The sequence below is a fragment of the Nelumbo lutea genome, chromosome 3, assembly GCF_056320005.1.
Source record: "Nelumbo lutea isolate HS-2025 chromosome 3, American lotus-T2T, whole genome shotgun sequence".
In the NCBI taxonomy this organism is placed as follows: domain Eukaryota; kingdom Viridiplantae; phylum Streptophyta; class Magnoliopsida; order Proteales; family Nelumbonaceae; genus Nelumbo; species Nelumbo lutea.
This window is the reverse complement of record NC_142686.1, coordinates 39,644,180-39,659,484: the sequence shown is the minus strand read 5'-3', so window position 1 is coordinate 39,659,484 and position 15,305 is coordinate 39,644,180. Positions and strand designations below refer to the sequence as shown.

General features: G+C 31.2%; 2 protein-coding genes and 1 non-coding gene across 3 annotated transcripts; 1 reads left to right on the top strand and 2 right to left on the bottom strand.

The window, feature by feature from the left end:
- Positions 1-3,774: 3,774 nt before the first annotated feature.
- On the bottom strand, positions 3,775-3,845 carry TRNAG-CCC (transfer RNA glycine (anticodon CCC)). Its single transcript has one exon. It is a non-coding gene; the product is annotated as a tRNA-Gly (tRNA).
- Positions 3,846-4,286: 441 nt separating this feature from the next.
- On the bottom strand, positions 4,287-7,852 carry LOC148864393 (Tetratricopeptide repeat (TPR)-like superfamily protein). Its single transcript, XM_088978514.1, has 4 exons — positions 7,680-7,852; positions 6,905-7,029; positions 5,998-6,244; positions 4,287-4,785 (listed from the first exon to the last, which is right to left on the bottom strand). Exons 1-4 carry the CDS (start codon positions 7,795-7,797, stop codon positions 4,562-4,564), a joined length of 714 nt encoding a protein of 237 aa, XP_088834640.1. The 5' UTR covers positions 7,798-7,852; the 3' UTR covers positions 4,287-4,561.
- A 6,033-nt stretch (positions 7,853-13,885) lies between these two features.
- Positions 13,886-14,759, top strand: LOC148864392 (uncharacterized). The gene has a single exon (XM_088977343.1). It carries the CDS (start codon positions 14,095-14,097, stop codon positions 14,329-14,331), a length of 237 nt encoding a protein of 78 aa, XP_088833469.1. The 5' UTR covers positions 13,886-14,094; the 3' UTR covers positions 14,332-14,759.
- The last annotated feature ends 546 nt before the right edge of the window (positions 14,760-15,305 follow it).

The window sequence follows — 15,305 nt, the reverse complement described above, 5'->3', positions numbered from 1 at the left end:
AAAATACCCCCATTTTTTAATTTGATCCCATCTAATTGTAAGGACAAAAATATAATTTGAATAATCATTATATATATATATATATATATATATATATATATATATATATATATTAAAACAAAGTAGTCAATAAGTTTTCTCCTTTTTTTGAATTTTTTATTCTTTTTATTCCATATCATTTTTGGAAAATGCACTTTCTCAATAACCTAAATAATCTCTTCTCCTAAAATTTCTCCTAAACTACCTCCCCCACTATCCTCCATTTTCTCCAAAATTATCTCTAATTCATATTTATCTTCTAAATTATCTTTAATTCCTATTTATCCTTTCCCCTACTTTTCATCTATATTTATCTAAAGAAAGTTTGGATTAAAAAATTTAAGAATCATTTAAATATTCTAATAAAATTATATAATTACTTTAAAATATCTATTAAAAATACAAAAAAATAATTTTATATTTTTACAAAATATATCACAAATTTATATACTAACAATTTAAATTATGTTTTTATGGATTATCAATTTAAATTTTTTTCTTAATATTTAATAATATGTAATAGCTTTAAATAAATAAAATGCAAACAAAAAATTTAAACATTTTATAGATTATTTAAATATATAAATAACCAAATATTTATCATAACTAGATTTTAAAAAGTTAAAATAACGAAATTATGTAATAAATTTAAAAAATCTTCAAAGTATAAAAATATTTATAACATATTATTGAAAATAATAATAATTTAATATATTACAAAATTAATAATGAAATTATGTAATAATAGTATAAATTATGATTTTATGGACAATTAAATTCAATAAATAATTAATATCTTAAAATTTTAAATATTTTACATATTATTTAAGTATTTAAATAACTAAATATTTTGAATAACTATATTTTAAATAGTTAAAATAAAGAAATTATCTAATAAATTTTAAAAATTCTAAAAAGTAGAAAAGTAATTATAACATAACATTGAAATGAATAATAGTTTAATATTTTTACATAATATTGTAAATAATTAATTTCACTTATATCAAGTAATAATTCGAGAAAATAACTTTCAAAAAATTAGTATTTCTTAATAATAATTTTAAACTCTTAATCTGTATTTATCATATTATATATACTAAAATTAATATTTATTATTTTTTGTAATAAATGTATTTTCAATCATTATGTATAAATTTATTTTGTTTTGTTATTTAACAGAAAACTTTCAATAATTATTGGAGATTAAATTACTATTATTGAAATCCTTAAATTTAATTTATTGTATTTTTGTTATAAGTTATTGTTTAATATTTATTACATATTAAACTATTATATGAAATTACACTATTTATTGACTAAGTTAATATATTTTTAGTACTTATTGTATTTTTTAATTTCTATAATTATTGTATTTTTCATTATCAATATATTTTCAATAATTGTGTATTTTTGCTATAAATTTTCAATAATTATTGGAGATTAAACTATTGTTATTTATCAAAGATAAGACTATTAATTTAGCTAAAATTATGAGTGTTCATGAGTTGGTTTGATTCGATCGTAAGCTATTTGACCAACCAAATTGACCTGGTCAGGTTAGGGAGTTGGTTAGTTGAAATCGATTAACTTTTTGTGAAAACTGACCCACTCAAGTTGTATCGGTTTGGGTCGATTTTTTGGTTTGATCAATCGGTTCAAAAGATTTAAACTTGGAAATTAAATTAAATTTTAAAAATTATAGTGCAATTATTGAAAAATAAATTCAAAAATTAGATTTATGATATAAAACATTTTAGACCTAGAAACATGGGAAAATTCCCACTTTTCCAAATTAAAAATTATATTTAAAATATAGAATAGTAATATATATCCATGGTTAGGTCATTCAATTTTGGTTGGTTTATAAATGGCCAAAGTGAAATTGATCCAACTCGGTCGAATTGAAAAATTTTTCAACCAAAGCCAACCTCAAATACTAGAAAAACCAACCAACTCGGGTCGAGTTAATCGAGTTGGTCGGTTTCATCAGTTTGATGAATAAACCTAACTGAAATTAATTATTGTTATTTTTGTATTATAAAAATTATATTAAAAGTATTATATAAAATATGATTAATTATTAATTATTTTAAAAAGTTGAAAATGCAAAACAATTGTATACTCTTTTGTGTTTCTATTAGGGTCATTTACTAGAACACACCTTTAGGGATGGCACTTTTCCCATCCCTGATAGGGACCCAACTTCCCAGACCCGATGAGGCTAGGGATGGGGATTGTTTTGGTAGGGTAGGGCAGGGCAGGGCAGGGGCGGGGATGGGGACGGGGATTAATAGGAATCCCCGATCGGGGCCGGGGTCGGGGATGGGGATTGAGGTCCCCGCCCCACCTTGACCCTAATTACCAATTATATATATATATATATATCAAAACATATTTAATACATTATTTCTAATTTAAAATTTTTATTTATTAAAAAATACTATTATTTGAATACATTTAGGGGATTTGGGTCCCCACGAGGAACCCATCCCCATCGGGTCAGGGATGGGGGTTAATTTTAGAATTGGGGTCGAGGATGGGGAATATGACCCCCGTCCCGTTGCCATTCCTACACACCTTATAGTTTTACATATTTACTTAACATACCTTATAGTTTCATTTTACTAAAACATCCCATATATTTTACAACTTATTCACTTAATCAACCTTTCATTAAGGAGTGTTTGTTTTGCCATTATGCCCATTTTTTTATTCCAAAAATACTCTTAACACTTTTTTTGTATAAAAATCAATATTGACCAAATATAGCCAATATAGTGGTTGTCTATGTCCTATTAAGGGTGAAAATGGTATTTTTATTTTTATTTTCTTTAATTAAATTTATTTAAATAAACATTAGGATCAACACTATCATTTTCCATTGTCATTTAATGGAAGATTGATTAAATTCATTTTAAATTATAAGTGGTGTTTTAGTAAAATGCTAACTATATGATAGATTTTAGTAAATCCATGAAACTATAAGGGTATTTTAGTAAATGACCCTTTCTATTATTTATCTTTTGCTTAATTAATCGCATGCATTGCACGGGTCCCTACTAGTTAAGTATTATTTTAAGGTATTAACTTCTATTAACATTCTGAGGCACAAAATGTATTTTTTTATCACAAACAATGTAATTTAAACTACTACATTTCTCTTCATTTAATTCCCTCTCATTAAGTCTTATGTTTAAGGTATTAACATCATTCTTTAATTGAATCCTTTATTAATTAATCATATTAAAGAAAAATAAGTGTGACAAATAATAATTATTTTTATTGATGATAGAAATAAAATACAAATTTAAAACCAAATAAAAAATAGAGTTATTTTCTTGTTTGGTGGAAGGTTAACAATTCAACCTTTTGGGTCAAATGTGTTAATCCTTAAATCATTGATGTCATAATAATAATAATAATAATAATAATAAACAAAAATATAAAAATATAAAAAAAAATTGTGAAAAACATTTGAATACATCTCTTCATATATTCATCATATTAAACAAAAATAAGTATGACAAATAAAAGTTATTTTATAGACATAAAAAAATATATATATAAAAAAAACTATCATCGTCAATATCAAAATTTGCCGCATACTTTGGTTGGTGATGTGACAAATAATCTTCAAAAACATCAACATTAATATTGATCTTCTCAACGTAGGTATCGAAAATTAAAACAAGCGGGTTAAAAAGGATGCCCTTGTTCATTGTTTAAAAAACAACATGCGCATCCGGGGAATCGAACCCCGGTCAGTACCGTGGGAGGGTACTATGATACCACTACACCAGATGCGCTTGTTTGTCAATCAATTAAATTTACTATTATTTATAATTGAGAAGAATAACAATTTGTTTTATACATCTCAATGTCTTTTTTTTCTTTTTTCCTTTTTTGTCTGTGTATATGCCATATGTTTGAACTTTAACGCTAATTATTTTTCCTTATAGAAGGGGTGATAAACAAAGTTTGGACTGTATAATGTACTTATGCCTATTTTTCAACATGGCAATTTCACGCCGGATGGGCATGAAGAAAAACTAGACAAACCCCCCTGCCAAGTGAACTTTGATGAATACCCATTGGTAGGTTGGATTGATTGGTTATCAGGTATGCCTTTCCGATGGAGGCTAGAAAGAAAAAGAAAATATTTTGACCAAGGCCATTCTTTTCCGACAATAAATAACACATATCATATCTTTCCCAAGTCAGAGTCAAACCCTAATCAGAAAGGAACGTCATATAATGCTACCCAGTTTATATTAATCAACAATAAAAATCAAATTATATCTTCAAAATGTACATAAAAAGAAAAGAAAAGCTGCCGCTTGCCTTAACATTACATGATCGATTCCCTCTATGTTTTGTAAACTAATCAACAAAACCAAGCAAGGAACCTGCAGTATTAAATGGATACATGGCAACCCAGAGACCCAGCATTGATCATTGATGACCTTGGTATGGACGAGGTAAGCAAAAGATAAAAAGGAAGAAACAGAAAATTAAAACACCGTTACCGACATCCCAACTCAATTCTTCCTTCAGCGCTAATGGTTGTATTACCACATAGTTTCTGAAGATCAATGTAGCCAATTATAGTGTCTTCAAACACTGCATCTTCTAGTTGAGCTTCATTAAAGGTGGACCCTGACAATACAGTGTTCTTAAAAACAGCTCCTTGTAAATTTGCTTTTCCAAAGTTCACCCGGTCCAGAACTGCATTAGAGAAGTCTACACCTGTGCAAGGGCATCATCATACAGGGAATGTATGATAAAGCAGTATCCTTGGCTCTTTAAATTTTAACAATAGTGCATTAGCTAGGTTGGCTAGTATTTGTAATTATGTTTTGACTATTCTTCACGATTTTGTTTTTTATTCAACCAATTATTACAGTTATACTTGCATGAGTGTCAGGGGCTAGAATATCATCCAGCTAAGAAAATCAGGCCTTGTAAACTTCTCTCAGGGCATTCTTGTTAGTCAACAAGAGAATTCAATGGATTACATTTTGTACCAGAGTAATTTGCTTCGTACAAAAAGCAAATGGATGTCAATATTTCCTAAAAAGGCATCAAATTTGTCAAATGGAAATAGAAAGAGTAATTGAAATAGCTAATAATGTCCTCCAGTGGCTCACAAGTCAATGATTATTTCCATTAAGATTGGGGAAAGGGATCATGGTGGAATCCTCCTTAGGTAGATAACAGAGGTTGTTCTTATGACAAAACCCACTTTTGACCTCTGTGGCCAATATAATAAGTTGGGGTGATACTAACAAATCTGTAGCCTCTATAACTAAAACAAAATATTCTAATTAAGTGTTATATATGGACTCATAATCTTTGGTGTGAATTGTGACATAAAATTTCCCTAGGTGAAACGTTCTAACCTGCCACTCTTAACCCTCAAATGACACTCTATACTGTCCACCAGAGGAGGAAAACACTATGATCCTTAGGAAAATGATGTTCAGAAATAGACATTAACAACATGAGTACGATGTGCAAACATGACACTAAAAGGTATTTTTCCAGCAACACTGAATCAGCATACCAGTCACTTTTTCCTATAACCATACTTGTATTAATTTTCACAATTCTGAGTGCCAACATTTAACACAAGACAAGTTATTGAATTTCCTGGAGAAGATGCGTGACCTCCAGGGTCAACTCTAGACATAACTAAAAAGTATCGTCTTCCTTCATAGAGATAAAAGCATGTTGAACCAATTAGTCATCAGTAGACCTGTTCACAGGCCGGGCTTCGGGCCTGACTTACACTGTTTTGGGCTTGGGCTTTGGGCCGGGCCCCATTCAAAATTTGGCAAAAGCCAAGCCCGAGCCTGGCCCACGAACAGGTCTAGTAATTCAGGATGATAATCCAATCCCTAGAAGATGATGGCAAACAAATTAAATGAACTTAATTAGAACAATAAAAATAAATGATACCTTTAAAACTTGCACCAACAGCATAAGCTTTGGACATGACCACTTCTGACATATCTGCACCATCAAACTTGGCATCTGACATGAGGGCAGCTGCAAGTGACTTCCCCTTCAGGTTTGATTTGTCATTTGTGTAATCACAGAAACGGAGATCAATTGGCTTGTCATAAACACCATTTGCTTGACCAATAGTGTTCCCAACAAATGCACGCTCACAGCGATTTGGTTCTGTTGACAATGGAGGCAACCGCTGCAAACCAGATTCAAGATGATGGAGTCATATCAAAACAAACAAGATATTGGGTGTGCAATTAAACAAAATAACCTTGCCTGCTTTTTAAAATAAACAAGATTTTAGCATGTATTAATCACATAAATAATGCATGGAATTTAGCAGAATTGATATTTGCAACCACAGCCACAGAGTGACAAAATTGAGTAACAAAAGGAACATGCATATTTTGTAAAAGAGAGTAGGATGACGTGGGAAATGGCTGTTCAACGAGCCAAAAACAGAGAGCTAAATAAGTATTATGCTTGTTATATTATTAAGATTTGGTCAACCAAAGCCAAACAAATAAATTTCCATCTATAATTTCTTGTATATCAGGTATACTAGTAATTCAGGTTTCACTTTTCTTGACGACAACCATTATCACAGTGTAATAGTGTATACATAGCAGTTAATATCGGCTGGGTCTTTTGGTCAAGCTAAGGCTCAGATGGAAAGCTGGCAAACTCAAAAAGACAAACATATATACACAACAGAAGTCAGCTACTGATGTTTACTTGAGTAGCTATCTACTGAAGAACAGTATACTTGGGTCTTTTGGGGCATCACTGTCAACAAGTTATTACGGTTTTTTGTTTGAATGTGAAATGAAATTAAGAATGAAAACATGCTATTAACCTGGCTGGCAGCAATAACAGGTGAGGCAGTAGTTACAGCCCAAAGAGCAAACAAGCCACAAGCTACATTCTTAAGTTCCAATAATGGAGATAAATTTTGCTGGAGTCCAGACCGGTCCTCACTAACTGCACCAAGATAAAATGAACATAAATTATATTTGTCCACTCAAAATAAAAAAATCCAGTGATTGAACTTGGGATTGTGACCAAATAGATTGTTACCTCAAACGAGAATACAGTAGAGCGAAGATTTATTTTTTTAGTATAGGATGAGGGAGGGGGAGTGCAGAAGGCAAGAGTAAAAACTAAAAAAATAAGAAAATAGAATATGGGTGATTAAATTACGTTAGAGAATTAAGCCAATTAGTAGCTTATGCTTAAAGATAAAATAAATTGAAAAGACTAGCATGGTTGCCTTCCAAATGCAAAAAATCTTAGATTTCATATTTCTCGAACCGATTTTAGAATTCACCCAAAAAAAATCTCGTACGTTTCAGATGTTTATGTACAAATTTTAAAAGAAAAATGTCCGAAACTTTAAATTATTGAATTTAAAGAACCATTGTCCAATGACAAAATTCAACTGGAACCTCAGCAATTATAGAGTTATAAACTGCACTGTTATCTTGAAATCTCATAACTTGTGCTGTGATCTAGGGTTTCGGAACCCAAATACGGCCCAGTGCATTCAGAGAAGAAATCAAGAAAGAGGGAGAAAGGAAAATTATGAAAATGTTTAGTGAAATTAAAATTCAGTGACAGTGAGGCGTTCTTACTGGAGCACTTGATTAGGATAGGCGACTGGAATCTCTGTTTGCTAGATTTTTGAAGTATGGCGGAAGGGCGTTGAAGAGGTAAGCCGTTTATGGACAAAGAAAGGGAAAAAGTCGCCATTTCAGCTTTCCCAAACGTCGAATGCGAATTTAACGTCTTCAATTTATAGCCCGTCTCCCCTCATCTGTGCCTTCTTATCTCTCTTAAGTCTTATCCATCACGTCTCACGACACGTGGAATATTGTGCAGTTCAGCAGATCCCTATCTTCAAGTCCAGATCTTCTGTGGCTAGTCAATCAAAACTCGTCAAAAAAACACGGCGAGTCCAAAACTGTCGTCGCCATATCAAAAGTGATTCATAATTTCACATGACCCACGCACTCCACAGTGCATAATGAAACTGTGGTTGGCTGGTTGTCGTTGTTCGACAGCTCTCGGATCTGCTACACTCACAAGCCACAAGTAGTGTTTTCAACCCGCCGTTAATCTAGTTGATTGAATCGTTCAAAACCTAACGATTTTGTTAAAAATCGTTCAATCTGGATATAAAATAATACATATGTTATAAACCTAATGATCAAAACCTAATGGATTATTAATCCATTCGACTTAGTGATCAGGTCACCGGTTGTATATGTAAAGTTCAAGAATTCATAAATTAAATATAAAATAATATATATCTTATATATAGAATATAATTTTATATTATTTATTGATAAAATATATATTTATACATATTTGTATAAAGATATGTATGTATGTATATATGTATCTACATATTGACGATGTAGAACAGTCTGATTCATTCAACCCAGATGGTTGAATTAGTGACCCGAGACTGAGAGGCAAAAATGTTTCAGCCTCCAGGTGGTTTTTAAAACATTGGTCATAGTACCGTAACCATACTACCCATAAAGCCACCATGAACAATTATAGTGATAATCTAGTATTGTAGAGGTGTAAAACGGATTGGGCCACCCATAGGTTGACACAAACAGGGGCGGGCTAGGCTAAGGGTTTTTGGCCCACAAGTTGTACTGGCACGACATGGCCCAATACATTTTAAATTGTTTTATTATAGCATTTTTAATTTCATGTAATTTTTAATTTCATTTAATTATATTATTTTATTGTATGAATTAATTATTCATATGGAATAAAATTTTATGATTTTTTTTTTCAAATTGTTATTGTAATCATTAAATTTGTCAATTTCAATTACTTTTTATAATTTGTTGTTTTTTGTAGTAAAAACATAAAAAAAAGGAAAATTAAATAATAGGGCCAGTCTAGCTGACCCAAAGCCCATAAGCCACGGGCTTGGGCTATGCTGGGCCCTACCCCCAACTTGCACAGGAGTTGCACGACCCACATTACACCTCTATGTTATTGATAACCATTGTTTTGAAAATGGACAAGACCAGATGGTTGAACCATTTGATTTGGGAAGCAGTCATGTTTTTCGGGTCCGATTTTAAACAAGGCCTCTTTTTTGAAGAAAAATATTGAATTGGTTAGAAAACTACTGACCTGGATGGTCAAACCGCTAAACCGTTCAACTTAGGCAATGGTTTTGTGGTTTAATAAAAAATTATTTAATTTTTTAAGATTATTAATAGAAAAAAAAAAGAAAATTGAGAGATGGGGGAGGGACTGAGATGATCTCATGTCTGAGATCACTGAGATCTGATAGACAGAGAGAGAGAGAGAGAGAAAGAGAGAGAGAGAGAGAGAGAGAAGCAAGATTTGAAGTCACAGAGAAAGAGAATCGTTGCTGCTGCCATCATCATCGTTCGTGAACTTGTGTTGCCATCATCATCACCAGTGAGTGTTGTTGTCTCCTTCTTTTTCCTTCCTTACTTTCTTTCCTTTATCTTTACTTTCCTTTATTTCATTTCTTTCCTGTTTTCTCAACCGATGATCACTTATCTCTTTCTTTTCTCATAAAAGAAGGGACATATATATATGTCAACCCTAATATTCCAATCTACAATACCAAAAAGAAAAAAAAAATCCAATCTAAGGGGGAAACCACTTGAACTGTTCAACCTGAGCTGTTGAACCACTGACCTTGAAAATTAATGATTAAAGCGATTGTATTCCCGGGTTGGTTTTTAAAACCTTGCTCTGTGAGTAACAGATCTGAAGTTCAATAATGCATCTAACACATGAAGCCTTAAGTAACCCCTCCTCCAAACCCCTAAACGCGTAACCCCAATGAAAGTGAGACCAAATCCTCTACAGTCAGTTAGGTTGGGTTTAATTTTGGTGTAAACTTCATCAATATAAACTCAATCAATTGAGTTGTACACTGATGGATTTAAAATTTTGTGTACAGTTGGAACCTTTTCAATTGTGATAATTGATGTATTATTTACATCGATTATCAATGGGAAAGTCAATCAATAGAGAGATTCACATCAAATTTCAAAGTAAACCATACACTGAAAAAAAAAACAGATACATGAAAATACAGATTGGGAGTAGAATTTTAGACCGGTTTGTATTTACACTGAAAATAAGCGCAGGCAAATGCAAACAAATGGTAGAATTTTAAGTCGATTCACATTTACAATAAAAACAAACACAGCCTTTGAAATTTTACCAGTAAGCTTTTTTTTTTAAACTACAACCAGCAGACTAATTAAAAGCATACATGTATATATATATATTTTAATTAAAATGTCTCAACCCTAAAACAATTTGAAGTCAAATTTATTGGTTTTAACTGTGACCATAACTTAATTTTTAAACTAACCCAATTAATTCGGCCATGTTAGGTTTGATCTAACCTGGCCCAAGTTACACTCCCTATTTCCATTGGATTTTTTTTTTTCCGACAATGGTTAAAAGCAAATGAATATTGTTTTGGTATTATTAATATTATTTTATTTTGATAAAGGACATTTTCAAACATCTCATCCTTATGACAATATTTATTTTATTTTTTGTAAGACAATGCTGCCATTTGGCTTCTCCCGTTCCTATAAAAAATGTAAAGACAAAATAGGCGATCTCAAAGGCAATATCTCTACCTTTTTAGTTTTTACATAGAACAATCATTTAGGTTGTAGGTTTGAAGGAGAAAGGTATGGAATCCTATACAAGACTTGTAACATAGAGAGGGAACTTTAGAAAAATAGTATTTAATACACATCCTTATTTTTTATAAATCAGCCAATGGGCACATCTTAATTAGCTGATGACCAGTTCGCTTAATCTGAAGTCTGAAAAGCAAAAAAAAAAAAAATGTTCGAAAAAGCTCTAAAAGCAATCCAAAGAAAATTTGCTTTCTGTTTTTGCATATATCTGAGTGTAATAAAGTTGTTCGATAATCTAAATACTCTAACATCTGAAAAATGTATAATTTACAAATTCATTCCTCAAATTGTTACTTAAATTATTTTATAACAATAAATTATTAAAATTTTATAATATTATAAAACTATAAAATAATAAAAATATCAAATATTAAGAAATAGTAAAATCAGAAAATAATAAATAATAAATAAGATTACAATATTAATAAAAAGATTAAAATGATCAAAATAATATCAATTAAAAATATTATAAAATAGTATTTGCTATTTTTAATTTGTCTTGAAAATATTAATATTTGTCTTCAAATATTAAGATTATAAAATACTTTGATATCAAATTAGTTTAAAATATTAAGATAAAATAATATTTATAAACATTAAGTGTTTCTCCTATGCAAGACACCTTCTTAAGTGTTTCTCCTGTTATAGTTGTGGTTGTGTGCAAGAATCAAAGCAAAGATGTTGAATATTTTTGGGTTTTCCAACTTTATGAAAGGACATCGGTAGGAAACAAATGTGTCCGCTACCTCCAAACGTGCTCAAAGGTAGCTCTAGGGGTGCAAATGGATCAGACTATGCTAATCCAAGATTTGATCCCATTTGGTCAAATTTGGATCACCTTTGTTCAGATCTTCAGGTTGGATTGGATCTAATTCGGATCACTCCTAACCGATCTGATCTGATCCGATATATTATATATTTATAAATATAATATATATTATTTATTTATATTATATTTTTATAATTTGTTATATTATTTATTTTTTATAAAAAACATGTATATATATGATGAAAATAATTTTAAAATATTCGTATTTTTTTTCCTTTATTGAAATTAGTATATTTTTACTTTTCTTTTAATAATTTGTTATTTTTTAAAGAAAATAAGTCGGATCGGATCAGATTTGAAGATTTGACTTGCTGATAGAATTAAAATTCAAATCAAGTCCTATCAGATCCAATCGAATCCGACATGAACAATATCAGATTAAATTCGAATATACCCTGAGTTAAATCTGATCCGATCCATTTGCATCCCTAAATAGCTTGACCTTTAAAGTTTTCAGAGTTTTTGGAGGAGAGATGATACCTAGGGACCTCTGACTACTGAAAAAGCAATATTTTCAGCATTCCGAGGTTTGTTCGGCGATATTAAACGTCACCTAAATATAGGGTCACTGTTCTTAGGTAGTTTGTTTGGGATCCATTATCTATATGCTAAATTTAGATTAGGTATTCTATTTGATCAAAGTAATTGAATCATGCTTTATTTGTAAGTAATAATCCACTCTATTTAGAAGCATGAGACCCACACCAAGTTGGATTAGAAATTTGTATTAAGGGATATATTTTAAAAATATATTTTCAACTTGAGTGGAATTTCAATTAGTTTGGGTATCGCACCATATCTCAATTTGTGCTTTAATAAAATAGAAAAATATATACTGCCGGAAGAAACATGATGATACTAAAAAAGCTTTTACTAATCAAAACCATCTCACAAATTTTGATAAATTCATCTAATTGGTTACCACTTTATAATAACGATCGATTAGTAGATTTTCACGAATTTTGATATATTCTAATACGTAGAATTCAAGTAAAAAGTTGGTAATTATTACCATGGGTCTCACGCCATTTGAAGTCAGTTCTTGTTCAATAAATTTATTGACATATACTTTTTGTCCTTCAAATAAGAAATGGTAACTATTTTATTTGATTTGAGAAACTTATTCAGCTTCTACTTATGAATAATAGCCCAATTTATCTAAAGGGTTGGACTATGATGTCAAAAAAATATATAACCGTTCAACAAAATTTACGGGATTTTTTATTGGTCAAAACTCTTTTAATATTGTATATTTTTTACTTTATAGATTTACCTTTTTATGTAAAAGATTTGAGGAATCGGGTTCATCCTCACACCGTTTTCACAAAACTTACGGCCTTGAATTGGGAGTATCTTCTTATGAATTAAAAAACATAAGCACTGAAATGGTCCAAACGCACAACTGTATGTGTTGTGAGGAAGATATGAGCTCAAATTTTGTAATGATTAAATCCAGTCTCCTTTTTGAGAGTGAAATTGGCTATCTAACCAATAAAATTGTTTTCGCAATAAATATCTTTTTTTATTTATGATTAATCAATTGATGTGTACATCTTTAAGCTCGTTAGCTTTTTCATAAATTACTTATTCGGGTAAGTGTTTCTTAGAAAAGACTTATCCGGATAAGTATATTTATCCATATTCTTTTATTTTCCATATAAATAAGGCAACAACTATTTTATCCATAAAAATCCATTACTAAAAGAAACATTTTCGTCACATTTAAATGCTGTCCAATTTTCTCCTTAAATGGTAAAGTTATTTATTCACCTAGGAGATAGCAAGAAAATAAAGCTATTCTTGGTGTTTACATAAATTTTAAAAAAGAATATGGGATTCTTGATCAATCCCATTGATCAATTTTCCCCTCTCAAAATTTAGAAAAATAATGCCCCCTTAAAATTACCAGCCTTCCCGTCCAAACCATGCCAAAAGTCTAATCCATTTATTTTCATCTCTCACTAATCTATTGTTCTGATGTTCCTTCTCTAATCTCTTACATCGCTGATTGTTTATTGTTATCCATCCCTATTCTTATGAGAACAAGAGAAGGATGTTTTACATAGAACCGCTTTGGTCACCAGTTTATGGATTAGCAGTTTGATAGTTTGGTTCAAATAGATGGTTCATTTTAATATAAAAAAAATAATAATTAAAATAAAAAACAGCCAAATAGTCGAACATACGAGGGTTATTTTGTCCTTTTAAAGGACGTGTACTCCTTCTCGTTCAAAAAATGGGATGTGCCCAACTCAGTCCGCTGCCGAAAACATAGGTGGTGTGGATTTATTATGCATCTTTTCTTCTCTCTCAAACAAACATCCAAAACCGCTCACGCGCTTTACTCACGTCTACCCCGTCCCCCCGGGTTCCTATTCTCCTTTGGCATTTAAAAATCATTTAAATTTTGTAAATCCTCTCTCATTCTTTCTTAGGGTTTCAAAGCGTTGAAGGCAAAAAGGACAATAGGAATTTGAATTGTTGAAGATGGAGAACAGCAGCTTCATATCATGCGAAAAGCTCGATCGCATGGCGAATTGGGTGGGCACCAGCGTTGCATCGGCGTTCTTCGCTTCGCTAGAGAGGTGTTCCTGCATCAACCTCAGCACCCAAGATATCGAAGACGACGATGATGAAGAGGCCAAGGATCGTCCTCTGATGCTCACCCAGCCGATTATCCACGATGGCCCTGACACCAACGATAATGATAAGCTCCCTGTTTGATCGATCGGTGGTCGGTGTTGGTACTTTTCCCCCGTTTCCTACGTCATGTCGATGGTCTTATCTAACATGTGATTTTGCCCTTCTCGCTTTGTAGTCTCTTGTCTGGTATGCTGTCCCCTCCGCTTTGTAGAAATTCGGGCAGTTTGTGTTCGTCGTCGCATTTATGAATCCAAGATCTGTGTTCCTATGTATTTGTTGCAAGGCATCTATGTTTAATCTCCGTCCTCTTTTTGTCTTTTTTTTTTTTATTTTTTTTTATTTTTTCTTCTATGGGGTGGTTATAGGAAACTGGGGATCCAAATTTGCACCCAAGATGTTGTAGAAATAGAGATCTGTATCAAATGGTGTTTCCTTTTGGTACCTAGAAGGTTTAGCAGAACGGGTTATCTTTGAGTAATTCAATTCTGCTGTATGCTTATCTGGTATTATACTTGCTCTTTTTTTTTCAATATCTTTTTGGCTTCGGATGTGTGGCAATTGCCAACTTGCAACCTGCAATTCTCATACCTTTATCTTTGTTCTTTTTTTTTTTCTCTTCGTTTGTTATTTTGGATGGGATAGGTTACTTTATCTGTTTGTTAGGAATTGTTTGATCAAAATTTTCATTTAATTCCAACATAAGAGGATGAATACTTCTTTGGTTTTAGAATTTGGTCTATTACCTTCTCATTTTCATAATGAATATCAACATCCCTCAGTTGGTTTTATCACGTCCACCCTTAATTGTCTGATATTGCTAATTTTTATTGTCTTCATCAAATCACTATCCAAAAAAAGATTAAATTTAAACGGAGAAGCCTCTGGCTGTTATGACATCGATACGTATGCTTCTTTCTTTCTTTCAGGTTTTTACCAAAGCGTGACCATAGAAGATGGCATGTCATAATTTTACCTGAAAATCACAATCCGGGAGATTTTCTTCAGATATCTTAATTTATCATACATCTAACTATTACTATTTTTTTTGATAATTA